Source organism: Passer montanus, unplaced genomic scaffold (assembly GCF_014805655.1).
Source record: "Passer montanus isolate IOZ18808 unplaced genomic scaffold, ASM1480565v1 scaffold35, whole genome shotgun sequence".
NCBI lineage: Eukaryota > Metazoa > Chordata > Aves > Passeriformes > Passeridae > Passer > Passer montanus.
Genome location: NW_024368263.1, coordinates 130,863 through 151,267, shown reverse-complemented (window position 1 = coordinate 151,267; position 20,405 = coordinate 130,863). Strand labels below are relative to the sequence as shown.

The window sequence follows — 20,405 nt, the reverse complement described above, 5'->3', positions numbered from 1 at the left end:
TCAGTGAAACAGTTTACTTTTTAATTGCATTTTAAAGATTTTCATATGGTCAAGAAACCAGTTCTCTGTGTTTTGAACAGCAGTCCCTCTAGCTGCATTTTCTCCTCTCTATTATGTGTTTGGGCTTTTTGCCTCTTTCAGTTTATAAAAATCAACTCTTGTTATATAAGCAGGCCCTGCTGGCCTGAGGAGTGATCCAGACAAAAACAACCATCACATGGATTCCTTCAGAAAGCAGATAACAGCAAGAATACAGCATTATTTATTTTACAGAATTATTACAAGCTCCACATTTCTAAATATTTCTAGAAGACAGCAGCGAACTTCACAATTGATTATGATTTTTCTGCTTAATGTCTGGGTATTGTATTTTTACATCAATCTGTGTCTTTTAAGGCTGCAGATCCAACTCTTCTGTGACTGGAGAAGTTTCTGTTTTCCAACTCCCATAGGAAGGACAAGAAATAGGAGCTTGTTCTGACAAAAGAGTGGAGGAGACAGCCTGACCTAAACTCGTGTTTGTTTACAAGTGGTATTTTATGGAAATTATGTATCTAATTTGCACCCTGACTAATTGTCAGGCAACAGAAAGTTTAACATTCCCCCAGAGGTTTATTTATGCTTGTGCATACCTGGTAACAGGTCTTTTATCCATTGGTTTCTCAACTTTACTCCCCAGATTGCCCCTGCCTTTGGACAAAGCCTGGTGGGAGATAAAGGTTTCCCACAGTCCTGGGAGTCTGGACTCTGCTGAGTCAATCCATTCAGTGAGACAACTATTATTGTCTTACTGAATATTGGCCTGTTAATCCTCAGGACATCAGAGACAACCCACACCCAAACCTGACTGCCACAGCTCTGGAGTTGTCTTTGCCAAGGATTTCGCTTTCTGTCAAAACTTGCATGACAAAAAAAAAAAAAAGAAAAATCACATTCCAAGCCCAGAATAGCCTGTGGGGGTCAGAAGAGCTTTGCCACGAGATGTGGTGTGATAACTGATCTGATATGTACAAGATTTATTAGATCTCAGTAATCTGTTTGAGACAGGCTATTAATCTTTGATATTTTACTACACCTAGAGCACAACCTTCCAGACACAGTGGCTCCTCCTACAGCCAGAGATGTCAATGTATGCTAATTATTCATGTGTACTTACATTCCTTGTTAGATATATTGCTTCTACACGTCAGAGTCTGTGCCTCAAAGGCTCAAACAGTAAAGCACAAACATTCCATTCTGGAAAGCTCTGTCAGTTATGCCTTGGAATTGGTAATACTGGTCCTTCCTTTAACTTCTTTTCATTTGATTCTGGAATTTTCTTCCCTTTTCCCATCAGTCTGAGCTCCCATTAAGGAAAATTCTGTGATTCTGTAAGGAAAATTCTTTAAAATTCTTCATGATGTTTTTTTGCTAACATCATCTTCCCAACTTCCATAGCAACCACCCTTCTGGATTTTTAACTGGTTTTTTTCCACCTGCCATTTCAAATCTCACAAACTCTCTGCTGTGCTAAATGTCATCTCCTGTTTAGATGTCTCTGCAGTCATTCCTGGAGCCACACACATCTACAGTGAGAAGCAGCTGCTTGTGAGCTTCATCACTGCAATTAGCTCCAGGAAATTAAAGTTCAGCTGCCACATACCAGCCCTCCAAGGCTGATTCCTTCTGCATCACATTGGCTCAGCAAAGAGGATGCAAAACACCACCTAGAAGAACTAGGGAAAGGAACAAGAACAACAAAAATGCAGTAGGAAGAATTCTTCAGCTTTTTTCCTTTCTCCTTTGCCTTTCATGGAAGGAAAGGGGGGGATTTATTGGACTTTATTTGAGAAAGGTATCACAGAAGATCAATTATCAATCACTGACTGAACTGTCCATCCATTATTTATCTGTAGGGAGGCAAAAAATCTGTCAAGTGCTGTTTAACTCCAGCACTGACACTGCTGGGGAAGATCCTGAGCAGAGGATCAAAGTGTAATCTAGGGCTGAATCACAATACATTCCATGTAATTCATGACCAAGCTTTCTTCTCCCACCTTCCCTATAAAACTGGTGCTTATGGACGAATGTCACATTTATATTTTCTGGAAAAATCCCTTTGGCCAGGATTTTTCTCCTAGGAAGCTGAGAGGCCTCAGACAAAAAGGAAAACAATTCTTATCTCATTTGGTTCTCCTGTGTTTTGCTGCTTTGGAATGTGGTTTGAGATTGTTTATCCACAGGTGGTTGTTTTATTGGACTCATTTCATTGTGAGTTGTTTTGTCTCTTTGGCCAATCAGGGCCAAGCTGTGTCAGACTCTGGAAAGAGTCACAAGTTTTCATTATTATCTTTTTAGCCTTCTCTAAGTATCCTTTCTGTATTCTTTAGTATAGTATAGTTTAGTATTATTTAATATAATATAGTATTATAAAATAATAAATTAGCGTTCTGAGAACATGGAGTCAGATTCATCATTCCTTCCTGCCACGAGGGTGCCTGCAAATACAACAGACTGATCTGGTGCTATATGGACTAATCCAGAGTTTTACTTCTCACAGACTTGGGAGGCAAGAAATAAACTGGTTTCAACAAGAAAAGCACAAAGCAACAAAGGTCAGAGAGGCACTGAGCACACATACTTCTCACAGACTTGGGAGGCAAGAAATAAACTGGTTTCAACAAGAAAAGCACAAAGGTCAGAGAGGCACTGAGCACACGTCTGCCCGTGGTGTCTGTAAGCAGCCAGGCTGTTAACTGTGCACAGCTGCACACAATTTGCAGGCACTCTCAGGAGGATCTGAGCCAAGTGAAAGATCCCTGAGAGCTGTGAGCAGTGCTAGGAGGGTGTCTGGGCTTAACCCCCACATTTCCACATTCCACCATGGTGCCATCCAGTCTTCCTCCCTTTTACAAAATTGCAGTAAGTGGAAAGGCAGTGGGAAGAGCCCCTGAAGCCTGAGAGCAGAGCTGTAGAACTCAGCTTAAAGACATCCAAGCAGCTGGCACAAAATACAGGTGCCATCCAGTCTTCCTCCCTTTTACAAAATTGCAGAAAGTGGAAAGGCAGTGGGAAGAACCCCTGAAGCGTGAGAGCAGAGCTGTAGAACTCAAAGACATCCAAGCAGCTGACACAAAATACATCCCCAGTCTCTTTGAGCAAAAACCAGCGACAAATGACACAGTCTTAAAACATTTGCTAAGTCTAAAAAAAATTTTTAAAAAATCATTGCTCTGTAAATAAAAAGACTGCAACTTCTGCTGTAGCTTTGGGAGACTTGAGTGTTTGGTTTTCTACTTGATAAAACAGGAAGTCAAAATCAAATCTGAGCTGAAGTTTTTCATCCTCTGCTTTCAGGGACTTGTGAAAACAACAGTGCAAACAGCCCGCAGCACAGACCATTGAGGCTGGACTGTTTGTCCCTATAATAAATACTTCACCAGTGCATGTTTGTAATTTTTTTCATTTGTATAAGGACTGAGACAGTAACTTCCCCAAAGTTCTGCATTTCTGTGGCTCCAGTCAAGCTAGAGGATTATGACTGCTCAAACTTCCCTTGTGTGTGAGGTTAATTCAAAGTAAGATGTGCAAATAGAATTCCCTGGGCCATCTGACCATAAATTCAGAAACTGCCATTGTATTCCTTAAAACCGTGCGACAGAAATGGTGGTAATGCAGCAAACCAGGAAAGATTACAAGATCATTAAACCAACTGCTTTAACTTTACACATAGCTTTACTTCTACTTTACACACAGCTTTACTTCTAAGGGCCTCACGCAGAACACAGCTCACATTGACTTCTGAAAGCTTAAAAACACTTTCAGCCCATCCACCTTGCAGAGTCAGTTTCACTTTTTTGACTCACCCATGTCTACGGTACCCATGTCTACACTTATTTCAATGGCCATATGTGAATCCTTCCATGAACACTGCAAATGTCACGAACATCTGTGACCTTCTGCAGGCTGTCTGTCCATCCAAAGCCCTGCAAGGTAGAGTTGTTTCTCTGTGTGTCCAGTGGCCTACACAGATGAAGACAGATCCAACAGATCATTGCCAGGGTCCCCAGGAGCACCACCAGGACTTACCTGCCTTAGGGCTGGCCCGTGGGTCCAGGAGCACTGCTTTAAGTTCAGGTCTGAGACATCTGTAGATGCAGTCATCTCCTGCTTCTCCTCTTGCATGGACCTCAGAAGTCAAAGGCTTGATTACATTGTGGAAGCCAAGCTGATTTTTTAATTATCATGGCTGCAGAAGCCTAGCATAGACATTCCTGGTGCTGAACCTTGTGATCTCTGGATGGAAATACTGCAGACTGCAAGGCTGCCACCCTGCCACTGCCAGTACCTGCTCTGGTCCTCTAACTGGGGTGGTTTTGCTGGGCACTGGCACTACACCAGCACAGCAAATGGCTTGTTCAGCGTCTCCCCAGTTTGGGTTTCCAGGTGGTGTCAAAGTCCTCCACAAGGAAGGGCTTTTTGCTGTCAGAGTGCAGCTGAATGTGCCACAGCATGTGGAGGGTACTCATCAGCTGCTCCACACATACACCAGAATCAGAGAGAATTTAACAGATTTAGGTAACTTTGCACAAGGTGCAAAGGCACTGCTGTGAAAACCAAGCTTCCACCTGGAACTTTTTCAACGTTTAACCTTCAGTCTCTTCTCCTTCCTGAAGGTGTCAAAGTCCTCCACAAGGAAGGGCTTTTTGCTGTCAGAGTGCAGCTGAACTGCTCTACACATGCACCAGAATCTGAGAGAATTTTAACAGATTTAGGCAACTTTGCACAAGGTGCAAAGGCGCTGCTGTGAAAACTGAGCTTCCACCTGGAACTTTTTCAGTGTTTAGCCTTCAGTGTCTTCTCCTTTCTGAGAAGAGTGTGCACACCTCTGCCACAACATCCCACCTCCATGCACAAGCACAGAAGGTTGCAGAAACCAGTTTTACGTGAGTTCAAAATCATAAAAATTCCTAGAAAGAGGTTTCTGAGATGTATGAATGTCACACCCTGCTGGAAGGGGGCAGAACTTGGACCCCTGGCTGCTCTGAGCCCCCTTCCACAGGCAGCTGTTGGGTTAGGCAGGATTTTGGCAGGCCTGATTTTGACTTTGTCAGCAAACCTGTCAGCATGCATATTAACTCAAATATCAAAAGGAGAAAAATTACTAACAAGGTTTTACAGCAGTGTTTCCAAGTGAGCTTCCAGCTGCACGTGAAGCTTGAAAGTAAAGGACTGACAGGGTGAGGAAGAGCTCCAGATCACTTAAAACATAAAATACACACCCATTCCATGGCAGCTGCTCTCAGGCTGCTCATGGTCAGCTTGCCTGCTTCAAGAACCACTTAACCACACGTGTTTCTTAAACTGATTTCCAGAAAAAAAAAAAATTGAAAATAAAACTGTAGGAACCAAACGTGTCTGAATATCACGTGAAGATTTCAAAAGGGTGAGCACAAAAAGATTACATCCCAGTGATGTGGCTGCAAATTCAAGCTGCCTTAACATAATATAATAGCAATAAATAAATATAATAGTAATTAATAAATATCATTAAGTCCATGTGGCACCCCCCAGGGTCTTTGATCAAACTGCACTCACGAGGTTTGGGGCTGTGGGAGAAGAAAAAGCAACTGGGTAAAGACAATTCCATGCTCAATGTGTCTCTGTACAGTTTATTTTACAGGAGATGAGATGAGCACTATGGTGTATATAAACTTGCAGAACAATATAGGAAAATACAGTTTAACCATATGAAATTGTTTTACAGTAAGACAGAAAAATTACATATAGGAAATGCCTTCAACACTGAAGGACAAGATCCACAGCTGACATCAAGTAACTTCCACTGAACCCTGCCAGTTTATTCGAGCTGAAGATCTGCCCCTTAAATCTTTTCTTCATTCAACTTAAGTTCAGTAAGTGATTCCTTCATCTATCCTTAGGGAACAAAAGCCATCCTAGAATTTCCACAATGATCCAAGATTTACTAGTAACCCAGACAGAGGCTGTGTGATAAATAAACTATTTAAAGGGTCTAGTCAGCCAAAATTTATGGGAAGTTATAAAATTTTGGTTAAGCATCTGTAAAAACAAGTCATTAGTACTGGCAAAAGACAACTTTCCTAGAAATTTAGAAGTATTTAGGAAAACTTACACAAAAAGGACCAAATAAGCAACTTAATTTTGGTAGAAAACTCTGGTTTAGTGTATGCCTGGTACCTGGCCTGCCCGTGAATCCCTGCTGCTACAGTGTCTGCAGAACTACTCAGGAATTCTCACACTGTCTTGTGCTGCAGAAAACAAGGGAAGCATCTAAGGAGAAGAAAGAATTTTTGTCCAACATTAGTACCTGCTGTTTTCCTAATGGATGGAGGCCCCTGTCCCTAAAGAGTGTTTTTGACCTAAAGGAGTATGGACATCCCAATTCCTTAGGCTATTCTGATAATCTCAGCCATTTCATCAAAGAACTCCAAAGGGAAAAGGGATTTCAGGTCAACCATTGCCAAATTCTGGGATTAAAATGACTTTGATTATTTCGTTAGCAGATGTGAGATCCCTGAAATCACATTCAGCTTTTGAGTTCCAGGAGCAGAACATTTCTTCTCTGCAACTGCTGTGTAAAAAAGAAATTTGTGGGCTTTATAATTATTATTTATTAATTTTATGCAATAAAGTGTAACAACTCTTCTGTAAAATTATCACTGCATACTATTTTTATGCAGAATTCCCTGCTTATTCTACTGAGATCAAGCATGGATCCAAAGATTAGTTTCAATGAAGTTGCTTTTAAGTCTAATTTTTTCTATTCCATTTTCAGCATTGAGAACTTACAATGCCTGAGCTGGACAGCAAATTCTCAGAGCCAAAGGCAGGACTCCTGGAGGTGTGGCTGTCCTAAAAGGGTGCACAGTTCAGAGCAAGGAAGGGGCTGAGAATCCTGCACAGATCTGTGCACAGTGGCTGCTCCTGAGATTTGGCAATTTCTAGGGTAAATCTGTATTTTTCACATGATTGTAGCAGATACTATTTAAAGAGGCACTTCAAGGGGATTTATTAGCAGAATTTTAATAGGGTTGTGATACAAGCCATTAATCAGTCACTTGTTAAATCAGTAGCCCTAAAAGACTGCATATATTCAAAATTATAGTCCTGTCCACTCACTGAACCTGGAGAGAGCAGCTTTTGTTCTGAATATCCACTGAGTTTGTCTCTTATGACACACCTGAAATAGTTCAACTTAATGTAAGTTGAGGGAATTAAATTTGAATGTCTCAAATCTATATGTGGGGTTTCTTTTTTGTGATTATTATGTGGTTAATCTAAGTTTTTTTTTTTATTGGTCTATGAAAGATTTTATCCACATACAGTTCTTAGACTCAGATGCATCATTAGGCACAAAAGGTTTCTGCCTTGAGGAATGCATGGGATTAGAAATTTAAGTTGAATTGTGCTATGTGTTGGTCCCTTCAGGAAAAAAATGTCCAGGAAGGAAAAAGAAATGCAGCTAGCAGAAAAATAAGTTATTACACTTCCAAACCTGGTGGCTGATTAAAAAAATTCAAAATAAAACCCAAAATAACCTCTCCAAAAAAGCTCTTAAAACTCTCAAAAACCAGCTAAAAGCATAAAGCTTGGTTAGGACATTGAAATAACAAATATGTTCTATGAAATTCCAAAATTAAAGGTCCTGAAAAGTGTTGTACCTCACTGATGAAGGGCTGGCTACAGTAACAACAGAGAGGGGGAAAATAAAGAGTTGAAAGATGCACCACTCGCATGAATAAAATCTATTTTAAGACAAAGCAGTGGGTGTTATTCCCACAACAGCGTTCTCAGGAAAAGACAAGGATTTTGCTGCCAGGAAAGACTTCATTCCCACTGTGCATCAGCAGGGCTGTGTGCTCCAGGCTCCTGAAGCACAGCAGGCTCAGCACACCTGACCAGGGCAGCCAAATGCCAGAGCCCCTTCTGGTGCCCAGGGCAGCACTGGCACCTACTGGCCTCCCATGGGTGCAGCCAGGGGTGAGCTGGACAGCTCTGCATCAGCAACAGACACACCCCAGCACTGATTTCCAGGTGCTGAGTAGGGCTGGGACAATGATGGGCTCCTCACTCATCATTACTCAATGCCCATCAGGGTGTGAGAGAGATGCCACTGAGGTAACCATCCTCCTGCCCTGTGTGTCTGCTTTAATCTGAATTTATCTGGGACTCTTGCCCACCTGGTTAAGACAGATGAGACCAGCAGGCTCCTCTGGTGCACACAGGATGCCTGTGGGCTGTTCCACATCCCTGGGAGGGGATGGCAGGGATGTCCACACAGCAGCAACCCCTCAGAGCCAATGCTTCAGCAACCTCTGCCACACCACTCTGCCATTTCAACACACACTGGGGAGCAAAAAGCCTGCAGGCTTTCCAGAGAGGTCTGTGAACTTGAAAAGCTCATTATTTTGAAAACTGCCGTTTTGACACTGCCTTTTGAAGATGTAATTGCCAATGAGAGGAATGTCAGGGTGAGCAGGACTGCCCTCAGGACACTGCTGGGAGCAGACAGAGCAGGCTGCACCAGTGGACAGGAGCACAGGAGATACTGTGAAACAGTAAATCTGCTTTCAGTTCAGAAGGAAACATCCAATAATCACATCAAGAAGCCACATCTACTCATTCCAGGGGGACCTTCAAAGTGCTTGTCTGGATTTCTTAAGGTGCTTGGTAGTGAAGGACCCACCTGGGTAAGCAGTGCCCTTTCTCTCCCTGTGTGTGATGAAGAAATGGATGGGCAGAGCCACTTTGTCACTGAATCATGGATTTGAGCTTTTACAGCTGCATCAGTAGGTGACCTGTGGGTCCAGACTCCAGAGGTGTGTTCCGACTGCAGCCCCACACAAAAACACTACAGGAGCTGCACAGAGAGCAGCTACACATTAATTATTTCTCATTTCTTATTATTTACTTTATCCATGTACTCGAGTATAAGTAAGGAAAAAAGAGGCTTGTGCATTTCTGTTTGTTAGCCTGATTTTCAAAGAGTCTTAGCTCCCTGCTGTATTCCAAGAAATCTCTGAGTGCTGAGCACTTGCAAAGAACAGGTGAAGAATGCCCATTTCTATATTGCAGCCAATATTTAAATAATGACATTAAAACAAGGACAATTCTAGGAAGTTCTAACAAAGCCTGAGAAACTAGCACTGCTACAAGCACAAAGAAGCTTCTTGTGAATGCCCCACAGAAAATTCCTGTTAGGGGAAAAGAAAAAAAAACCCAACCCAAGCAATATTTAAAAAAAAAAAGCTGCAAAAAGGGCAAAAGAAGCACAAGTGCATGCTGCCTGCCAGGCACTCAAGGAAGTGTGATTTCAGTGTTTATCTGTGCAATAAGGGGGAGCACAGCTGCCCCCAGCAGCTCAGAAGTGACTGCACAGGGGGAAAGGGAGTCTAGAAACATAACAGGGATTTCTGTATGATTTTCACTGCTGTTACAGTATTTTAAAATTAAAAAAAAAAAATTAAAGGTATCTTCTAGAATTCCAGTGTCCAATAATGAACCCATGTCCCTATAAGGGAGCAACCAAAGCCTTTCAAAAGATGTCCAACCCACAGAAGTGATGAACAAGTGCGAGTGGCAGAGGTGACTGAACCTGGAGCAGGTTGGCAAACTGAGAATTCAGCCTTTTTGGGACATTGCTCCAAGAAAAACTGGAATCTTGCTGCTAATGGGAGAAGAGTGCATTTGGCTCATGTGGAAAAATACTCACTGCTTTCAGCTCATAAACTCCAACAGCAATCAGCCAACAGCACTGGATCCAGAATGAGTTCTGGCAGGAAATGAGCTGAAAGAATACCTTAGAGAGAAAGATGTTCAACTGTGCTTGAAGACAGGCAGGAAGGTCTGGATGGTGAATAAGAAGCTCTCATTCTGTGTGGCAGCTGAGGGTACAGCTGGCAAAGCACCTCACCAGCTCTGGCACTGATCTGAAGCCATGGAGTTCAGGAAGCCCAGAGAAGGGCCAAAAGGCTCTGGCTGAAATGGAAAATGCCAGAGAGCCCTCCAGGACAGCACAAGAGTGTGACAGCATCACTCAGACCAAGAGGGAGCTCTCCAGCATGCCCTGACCTCTAAGGCATCACTGTCCAAAATCCATCAGTCAGAGAAGGGAATGAGCCAGGTAACACTGATCTGCAGGGTCACAGCAAGAGGGAATATCATCTCTTGAAAGAAATGAGTTGAAAAATGTTTACAGGCAACAGCAAAAATTGCACTGAACACAGATGGAAATGTTGTGGGTGAAGCATCTCACCTGTGGTGGAGCAGAACCCAGAGTCTCCTGGGGCTGGGAATGATCAACAGGTACCTGTGCTCTCCTCTGGTCACTGAAGTGAAAAAGAGACACAGACTCCACCAAGAGAATCACTGTTCTGGGCAGCTCACATCCCTGAAACACTTCAAATGGACCAAGAACTAGAAGCAGGAAAAATGTCTGGAAAAAAACCAAAAAGTAAAAAAAAACCCAAAACAAACAAAACCACAAATCTCCCCCCAAACAAACAAAACCAACAAACCCCCAACTAAGAATTTAGAGCAGCATAAATATATCTTAGCAGAGGAACCACAACACATTACAGTCCTCAGAAAAACCTGTTCTAATGGACAGTGTTTCCAGTCCAAAAGAGATAAAGCAAAAAACATCTTTAAAGAAAGAGGAAAAATAAAGTGTAATTTCTAACAAATTATTTCATGTATTTATTAAGGAGAATACTGTATAAAGTGCACAACTAGCTTTGTTTTGCAATCAAAACAAGAATGTGCTGAGGCATTGTCAAGACTGTTCATTTCGATTTACAACACAGCCAAGAACAGGGGGAAACCTGAAATGGAGCTTTAATGTATTCACATTGTTTTGGCCACTGAAGTTTTCAACGTTCAACCTGCACTTGTGGCTTAAAAATAAAAAAGTGCCTGTCCTCTGAAGTGCAAGGTAAGAGTTAGAAGTACACACTGATATGGCCAAAAATGAGTAAGACAGAGAGTGGATCAGCAGAAAGACTGAAAAGGAGAGATCACCAACTGCCCTGCTTGAGGGCAGAAGGAAGGAGAAGAGGATCCCAGGGAGGCTCTCACCAAGCTCAGGACACTCAGGCAAACCAAACACTTCAGCTGGTGCAGGAGCTTAGGAGAGGCTCACACCACAGCGTGCTCTGCCAACAGCAAGAACAGAACTGGAGTCCAGTTCACCAGTTGTCCAAATTCCCAAGTGCCCCAGCAGGAGCAGTGGTCCTGAGCATGCAGCAGTCATGGCACTCCAACTGCAACGTGCAAAGGATGCTGAAGGTGTGTGAAGGTTCATGAAGCAGCAGAGGAGTGGGTTCTGAAGGCATTTGCAAGGCAGGAATGAACCTGGGCTAGTAAAGAGATGGCTGGATAAAAGGAACCAACCGAAAAATGCAGTAATAATTTAGAAATAATAAACCAGAAAAGTAACTACTGCAGCAATGTTATAAACATGCTTCAGGTAAGACTTTTCTGTGTCTCAGTTTGTATTTGTAAGGAGGAATATTGACTCCCAATGATCTAGTCCCAGCATTTGGAGGATAGTGAATAAAAGCCTGGAACAGTAGAACAAAAGAAGGATGCAGTTCTGGGGCTGGGGAGAAAAAGACAGCGACAGTGAGATAAAATGGAGCAGAAGTGGGGAGCAAATGAAATAGTGTGGTTTGGGATATTGGAGCTAAGACCACAGTAAACACTGAGTAAAGGCCACAGTGGTGAGAATCAAGATTTCTCCTGGATCTAAAGCAAGAATCTGAAGAATCTTTGCATTGTATGAAATGCTGAAAAAATATATTAACAGCAACATTGACTACTCCATCAGAAATAACAGCAGAAGAAAATAAATACCTTTTCAAAACCAGTCTCCAAACTATGTAACACTATTTGCTAAGAGCTGTGTTGAATTTTTGGTGGTTTGTAGTAAGGGTAACAGAAAAAAACTCAGATGGTACAGAAGTGCTGGGCACCTACATCTACACTGAATGCAATCTAGCATCACACATTCATGGCACCTTTGAAAATCAGGCTCCAAAAAGATAAAAGCCAAAATTTAACGGGACAAACCCAGTCATTAAAAATACCTAAAGTCTGTGATATTCACCTGAAGAAACCAACAAAGGAAATTTAAAACTGAATGCCAAGTAAACTATTAGAGGACTGTCTTTAAGGAGATTCTGTGGAAAAACACCTTGCATGAGCAGGAAAGATTTTAAACATCTCATTTATTCCTTGGGATACGACCTCCTTCTGTCATTGAGGGCACTCTGACAGCTAATGAGGTAGGTATAGTACAACCAAGTCTTTCCTGATAAAAAATTGTGATGGTAACACTTTCAAACTTACTGACTGGCCGACAACAGAAATAATGAAAATGGGTTTATGTATCCCTGAGAGGGAGTGTAAAACAGGAAGAACAGGAATCTTCTCCACAGATTTTGGGAGAAGGGCCGTCACTTCACTGCCATGGTGAAAGACAGTGTTGTATGAAAGCAATGCATCCACACAACATTGCTGCAGGATACACAGATTTTATAAACGGGGGAGCCAGGAAAGTTAATTGACTTGCCTATGGCCATGAGAGCAGTCAGTGACAGACCTGGGATTCGTGATCAGGACTTCCTTGCCTCCTGCATCATATTCAGTTATCTCCTTGCTGGCCAGAGGCTCTCTGCCTGGTTGTTCTAACATACTGTATAGAGATAGTCATGCAAGGGGTGGAGCACAAAGTCACTGAAGAACAGGGCACTTTCTGTGCCAGGAAGCAGATTTCTCCTGGAAGCTGCGTGCAATTGGGAACCTCTGGTGGGAAGCACACATCTGGTTTTTTTCACCCTGGAATGTCTGGTGCTTAAGGCTTAGCACAACAAGGACCATTGTAATGACTAAATGGAACAGAGATAGCCCATACAGGCATAAATTACAAGGTGTCTGTCTGGTAGTGAAACAACCTCTTCCCTATGCTCTTATGACCCTTAAAAACAAACGTTAGCCTGCTTAATTCAGTGGACTCATCACATCCAACCACAGATCAGTCTATATTTCCATGTCCACAGGTCGGATATCTCCAGTTTTGTGTTCTTTTACCCACAGTTCCCTGTCTTTGGCAGGATCCACTTTCCGAAGCAACTGATCCACAAGTTCTACTGTCTGAAATGAAGAAAACAAGAATCCAAATGTCAAGGGCACACTTCAAGCAGAGAGTCATTGCTCTGACATGCAGAGCAACTGTGGGCATGCCTACACTGCATCTGCAGACAAGTGAGAGCTGCACGTACATGAGACTGGACGGACAAGACAGGTCTGAATGTGCAGCCTTGTGTTGAGCAGAGAAGAGGGAGACTTAATATGAAGAAGCAAAGACAGGTTTCCTGTGCCAGGCAGCAGCCAGGCAGCCTCTGACTCCCTTCCTGCAACCTGCACCCTACACCAAACACAACTGTACTGAGTCAGCGTGCATCCCCCATGCTTTAATATTTGATAAACTGCCAGTTTTTAATAAGGAAAATATATACACACTCCTTTTTCCAACAGTGAAACAATTCAGCATCTTCCCTGCACAAAAGACCTCATGGAGTAGTGCATCATGCTGGGAGAGCTAATGATGGCTCATGCTGGCCAAATGTACTTCAGCTGGTGTGTCTCCCTCAGGAAAGGGCTGTGTGAAATGCGATCAGAGTCTTGGACTGCAGGGAGGCAGCACAGCACTGCTGCAGCCTAACAAGCTCCCTGCAGACACTTCCCCCACATCCTTTGACCAAAGCCAGTCAGAGCAGGTCAGGAGGGAGCATTCTGCTCAGCTGGAGGGCAGTGAAGGGCACAGAGAGCAAACAAGAAGCACACTTACACTTTGGTTGAACATGTCTGTCTCGTGCCGCAGCTGTGTGTACTGGCACAGATGCTGCCGAATCATCTCCACCCTTTCAACTTCTAGTCTCTCAAGCTCCTGGACATGAAGAAAAACAAGTCCATATTTTTACTGGAACCTGAGCTTGGAGGCCCAGAGAAAAGGAGGATACACAAAAGGCTGCCAGTAGGTGCGATACTGCCCCAGGGTCATGCTTTGGAGCTGGGCTCTGTGGTTGCACATTCCTCTGCTCTGCAAAGAATAAGAAACAGCAAGCAACAGCAGTCATCTCAGCCTAGCAACAGAAAAGAAGGTCAAACCTTTCCAAAAGGCTCCAAAACTGAGACAACCAAGGCAGAGAGTGGAGCTACTGCCTTCAGAGACGCTGCAGACAAGAGGAATCTGTTTCCTGCAAGAAGTTCTGTGTGCTTTATTGCTAGCTACAGAAATTATGGTGATTCCCTGGGGCAGCAGAAAGCACACTGGGGGGATGGCTCAGACCACCCCCATTCCAACCAGACACCTGTCAGAGCACAGTTCACCAGATGATGAGCTGGGACAAGCTTCCACCTTGCTCACCTGGCAGTAAGCAGAACCCAGCAACACTATAGTTGGAAAGGCAGGTGATTTCTGTCTTTCCTCCTGATATTTTCTGCCTCTCTCCTCTTCTGGATTCTGATATTATAGCCCAAAATCTGCATTTAGTTGTTCTGGACTGACACACTGAGTACTGTGTGCAGTTTTGGGCATCACAATATAAAAAAAAAAAGACCTTAAGCTGTTAGCAGTGTCCAAAGCAGGGCCACAAAGACAAAAATGGGTCTCGAGGGGAGACTCTGGTGAGATCCCACCTGAGGCACTGAGCCAGCTCTGGGCTTGGCAGCACAAGAAGGATGTGCAGCTTCTGGGTTAAGTCCAGAGGAGGCCATGGAGTTGCTCCAAGGCAGCTTGCAGCAAGCCAGGCTGAGACAACTGGAGCTGTTAAGTCTGCAGAAGAGATGGCTCTGGGGAGACTTCAAAGAAAATTGTGAAATTGTGGAATAGAAAAATTCATGAATGTATAAATGGATTTGGTGATTTATCATGTGTTTTTCTTGTGCTTTACTTCATCCTTCCTAAGGCAAATTTGAGTGTTCTGGCCCCTAAGCAGCCCTGAACTGGTTTAATGCTTGCTGCAAAGAAACAATTATTTCTTCTTTCCCCTACTGATGAGTTTTTCTTAGGACTGAGAATGGTATAAACAATGTGAGATTTATCACCCAATTTGCCCCAGTGCTTTGCACCAAACTAGCTGTGAGTGATGAATACTGCAGGCTATGACAATTCTGCAAGGGCAGTTGCAGATGTTACATACCAGAGTGGTGGTCACCATCTCCTCAAACCACTTGGACTGGGCTTGATTGTAAAGATCCACACAGCGCATCAGGTCATCCCCTGAAAGAGAGAAGACAGCAACACATCAGTCTTGTCCTGCCAGAGCTTAGAAGGGCAGTGCAGGTCAGGTTTTGTAGACCCCAAGGATTTGAAGATGAATCCTGGTGGAGCTCAGAGGAGTTGTGCTGCTTGGACCAACATTTCAACTAAATGTATGCACTTGATGTATGGCAAAAAAGCAGATGATTGGAGTGAGAATGAGCAGATTTTGAAAGAAAAATCTAAGCATTAACAGCAGTATTTTACAAAGTGTCCAGAAATATAAAAAAATGCAAGAATTCTATTTTTAAAAAAAGCTATAGATGGAAAATTGTATTTGCAAACTAAAGTAATTAAAATGGGAAATCAACAATGGTGAGTTATGAACTGCAGGGCAGCACTCTGCAGGTGAGACTGCAGTCTAAGGGGTCTCTGTCTCAAAGGGGAGGGATGCATCAGGCCCCAGCTGCTGGATGAAGGGATGCTGATTTGCACCCTCATGCATTCTCCAGCCTCTGGAGATGCCCAATTCCAGCTGAGCTGCTTCTGTGATCAGGGCAGTAACACAAGAAGCTACAGTTCTTTCCATTTTTCTCTTTGTTGCAGGACTCTGCACTGACAGAGGGGGAAATGTTGGTGACAAGTTTGGAACAAAATTCTCAGAAATTGCTGCTTTGCAGCTAGGAAATTCTCTTTGTTCTTTAAATGAGGCTCAATTTCTCTTTCACTCTCTGATCTTCAGCTCTTCCTTGTTTGTTCAATAAAAATTGATTATAAACAATTTCTAAGGACCCAAGGAACAAAGAAAAATTGTGATTTTTCAGGTAAATAACGAACATCTCTTACAGAGCCTCCTGTTGTTAAATCATAACTTTTCTTTCTCCTGAAAGATTGCCTGTACACATGGTCACACTGCCAGGGACTCTTCCCAGACTCCTTAAAGCCCAGACACCTATCCTGAAGTTTTAAAAACCTCAGCACTCTGAAGAACCACTGTGCCAAGGAATAGCCTTCGTTGAAGGGATGAAACACAGAAGGCCTAGCTAAAACTTATTTTCAGCCAAGGTACTGAGCTGCATGGATCAGCTTTGCAGAGCTCAAAAAAGTTCCTGATGGATCCTGCAGATGTGGCTTGAGCCTCTGTAAAACATGCACAGGTCACAGCAACTGGCTGTATCCTCAGTACAGGACAGCACACACTACTATATCCTCAGTATTCCTAGAAGAGAAATTATTTTAGTCACTGAGTAGCAGAGGGAAAAAACCCAAAAAACCATCACTTTCAAGGAAAAAGACAGTAATAGTAAGTGTAATAGGCACCCACCAAGTTGTGGGTGAGTGTGATTTAGGAAAGAACCAGGGAAGGAACTGTGATTTATGGAAGAAACACCCTCAGCTAAGCTTCTCTGAATCTGACTTTGGAAGTTCACAAACATTTAGCAATCTAAGGACACCTTCATAAGAGAGACAACACCCTGCTTTTGCTGTTCTCACCTCAATTATCAATAATTTGTGACATCTGAGTTGGAAAAACTAACCTCGTTTCTTCTGAGGATTTAACATCACACAGATTTGTAAGCATGGCTCACTTTGACTTTGTTTTTACAATATCAAAACCAAGCACCACGTGGATGGATGGATTTAACATCACACAGATTTGTAGCATGGCTCACTTTGACTTTGCTTTTACAACATCAAAACCAAGCACCACGTGGATGGATGGGCAGGTGCACTCCCCCTGGCTCTTGCTGTGTGCTGATGGGCACAGGTACTCACCTGCCTGGGTGGACTTCCGTCTGGCCTTCTTGATTTCCTCTTCTGTCTTGTTGCTGAGTTTCACTTCTAGCTGCTGGGTTTTCATTTCCAGATCCTTCTGCCTCTCTGTCAAGGCTTTCCGGGCCTTGGAGCAATGAGGAAGAGTCAGAAGTTACAGAGAAGAAGATCTGGCAGCTGCTCTCAGCCATCTCAGACTCCTTCACACAAGTGTTTTCAGCAAGGAGTCAGCAACTGTGCATGGAACTGGGTCCTAACAGGGATTCAGGTCCTTACAACAGCATGTGGAGCTCAAAAAAGTGTCCTCTGACCACAAAGGGGTCACCACCAACAAATCACAAATGCATCTGAACCCTTCAGAGAGTCTTAGAAAGGCAAAGTATCTTACAAAATTTGTCTTTAAGTAAGTTCTGGACTCAATGTACAACTATCACAAACTAACAACAGGAACTTAATTCAGAAAAAACTTACTCAGGTTCATGCCAACAGTAGAAACCAAGAACCTGAGGTCTGGTTACAACTGATGACTTGAACTACCTTACTTAGAAGTTCTTCAAGCTGTTAAAACCTGATTTATCAATACAAATATATATTATACAGGCAAATTAGTAGAGTACCTTAACAAATAAACATTGTTACATGCAGGCTGATAAATACATAAAAATCACTTGTTTTGCATGGATTTGTTATAAAACACGTCACATTTGTTCTTTATAGTGTACCAGTATTTCAAACTAAATTGGCATGACTATTTTCTTAGAACTTAGCAATTTTCTACAGTCACACCAGCCTAAATGTTACAGCTCTGCTGAAGCATTCCTGGAATTTTTTCCATGAGCAGCTCTGAGGCCCTGGTGGGTCCTGCAGGTCTGGAGAGGGAGCTGCAGGAGAGCAATCTGTGAGGGCTGAGTGCTCCACAGGCACTGCATTCACAGCTCTTCCCTTCTTCCCAAGGTTATTCCGAATTCACTCTTCCCAACATTGCTACTGAGTTGCTTTGCAGATAGAAGTGTGAAGAACTTGGTGTTTTGCAGCAAAATGCCTTCCTTGCAGACACTCAGCCTAACGACCTTGTGTATCCTGCCATAGTTCTGTCCCTGGGGAACTCCTGCTGAGCTTTAATGAAAGCACAAACACCTTCAGGGATGACAGGGAACGGTATTTTCCTTCCAATTTACACCCAAAAGCAAATCTCATGAGGGTACAATTTGGCAGCTGAGGCACAAGCATCCCCATTTCTGCCAGCTGCTGCTGGGAGATCATATTTTGTGGGTCTAACTCCCTGCACCACAACCTCAGCCACCTCCTCGTTGGTGTTACCTCAGCCCATTACTGGGTGCTGCTGCTGCTCTTTGGGTTTTTTCAGTGAGGATGTTTCTTGTGAAGGGTTTGTGATTTGCCAGGCCAAGGTCCAGCTGCTTTTGGCCACTGAGCCAGGTGAGCCTCTGACCTGACCCTGCTGCCATTCTAAGGCAAGGTGCTCTACATTTTGAGGACAACAGATGCACACAAATAAGAAGTATTTGCATCAAATTGATTGTCCCAAACTGGCACGGAGAGGATGAACCAAAAAGACACTTCAGCAATAGGTTTTTGCTCCCCACTTCCCAGATCTCAGCTGAACACCAAACTGTTTCTGGGGCTGGGCAAAGCACAGCTAACAGTTGTGGCATTCACATTCTCTGAACAGACAGACATAATTCTCAGAGTTTTTTCCTGGAGAAGCACAGAGTGAAGAAGAGAAAAACAATTCTTATCTCTACTTGCTGCTCCTGTTGTTTTGCACATGTAGAATGTATTAGGAAGATTGTCTACCGGAAGTGATTTTTCAGTTGGATTCTGCTGAGGATTGTTTTGTTTCCTTGGCCAATCACTCAAAGCTGTGTCCTGGCTGTCTTAGACAGTCACGAGTTTTCTTTAGTATCTTTTAGTATTCTTTGTAGTATAGCATCTCTTTAGTATAGTATAATATAATGTGATATCATACAGTTTAATAAAGCAATTGTTCAGCCTTCTGAATCAACAGAGTCAGATACCAATCATTCCCTGATCAGGAGCACCCTAATTTCAACAAACAGTGAAAGCCCTCAGCAGGAACAGCTGTGACAGAACTGAAACTCTGCATGGGGCAGCTGCTCTTCTCAAACCAGCAGTGTCCAAAGCCTGCAGGCTGCTCCCTGCTCCCACCTTTTCAACGGCCGTGTAGCGGCTGGCCAGGTGCTTCCGCAAGTCCGCGATGTGGTGGTCACACTTCTTCATGTCCTTCTTGAAGTTCTCTCTGAAGTTCAGCAGGGGTTTCTCCACCTCGCTCTGGAGCTGGCAATGAAAAAAAAGGAAGAAATGAGGAGCCAGGCAGCAATTCCTGGCTCTTCACAGAACCACAGAATCGTTAAGCTGGAAAAAACCTCCAAGATTATCAAGTCCCATCGTCAATGCAGGTGTGGCATTCACATTCTCTGAAAAATCCCTTCACCCAGGATTTTTCTGCTGGGAAGCGGAAAGGCCTCAGAGAAAAGGAAAACAATTCTTATCTCATTTGCTTCTCCTGTGTTGTGCTCATGTGGAATGTGTTTGGAGATTGTTTCATTGGATTGGGGTGTGAGTTGTTTTGGCTCATTGGCCAATCAGGGCCAAGCTGTGTTGGGACTCTGGAAAGAGTCACGAGTTTTCAATCCTTTCTGTATTCTTTAGTATAGCACAGTAATCTTTAATAGAATATAGTATCATCAAATAATAAATTAGCTTTCTGAGAACATGGAGTCAGATCCATCATTCCTGCCCTCGTTGGGGCATCCCTGCAAATACAATACCCAGAGCTGCCAGGTCCACCTCTAAACCCTGCCCCTAAAGTGCCACATCCATGTGTTGTTTGCACACAAACCGTGGGAAAGATTTGGAGGATGCTAGAGGAGTTTCTGTGCAGAGTTTAAGGAGAAGCAAAATAATGGAAAAGCCCCTCTCAACCTGGCCTGCCTACACACACACATCACTCCAAGGTGAATTTCTTCCTTTTGGAAAACAATACAGCAGGACAATGGGGAGCAAAAAGTATTTCACTAATTACAGCCCTGATGTCGAAGTTTAAGGCAGAGCAGTGGGTTACCAAGGCAGCAGCTGGTTGCCTGAGTAACCTCTGCTGAATTGCTTACAAATGGTGCAGAACTGTAATTTTCCTCCAGAACATGGCTGTTGTGCTGAGATATCTGCCACTGTATTGAACTTGAACACCCACAGAGGTTAACAGAATGCAACAGGATTCAACAGCATGTCACATGTGGTGGAAAAAACCCAGATAAATACCATTATTTGTAAAAGAAATCTCCTTGGGCATCACTTGAGATAAAACCCA

General features: G+C 43.2%; 1 protein-coding gene across 2 annotated transcripts in view; it reads right to left on the bottom strand.

Annotated features, from left to right (window-relative positions):
* Positions 1-5,635: 5,635 nt before the first annotated feature.
* Positions 5,636-20,405, bottom strand: part of GAS7 (growth arrest specific 7) — a 72,590-nt gene continuing 57,820 nt past the window's right edge. For both annotated transcript variants that reach the window (XM_039716054.1, XM_039716055.1), the window contains exons 10-14: positions 19,244-19,372; positions 17,060-17,183; positions 15,225-15,304; positions 13,871-13,969; positions 5,636-13,173 (exon numbers count right to left, since the gene is read on the bottom strand). In XM_039716054.1, coding sequence (XP_039571988.1) covers positions 13,060-13,173; positions 13,871-13,969; positions 15,225-15,304; positions 17,060-17,183; positions 19,244-19,372 — 546 coding nt within the window. In that variant the 3' untranslated portion in view covers positions 5,636-13,059. The remainder of the gene's footprint in view (positions 13,174-13,870; positions 13,970-15,224; positions 15,305-17,059; positions 17,184-19,243; positions 19,373-20,405) is intronic.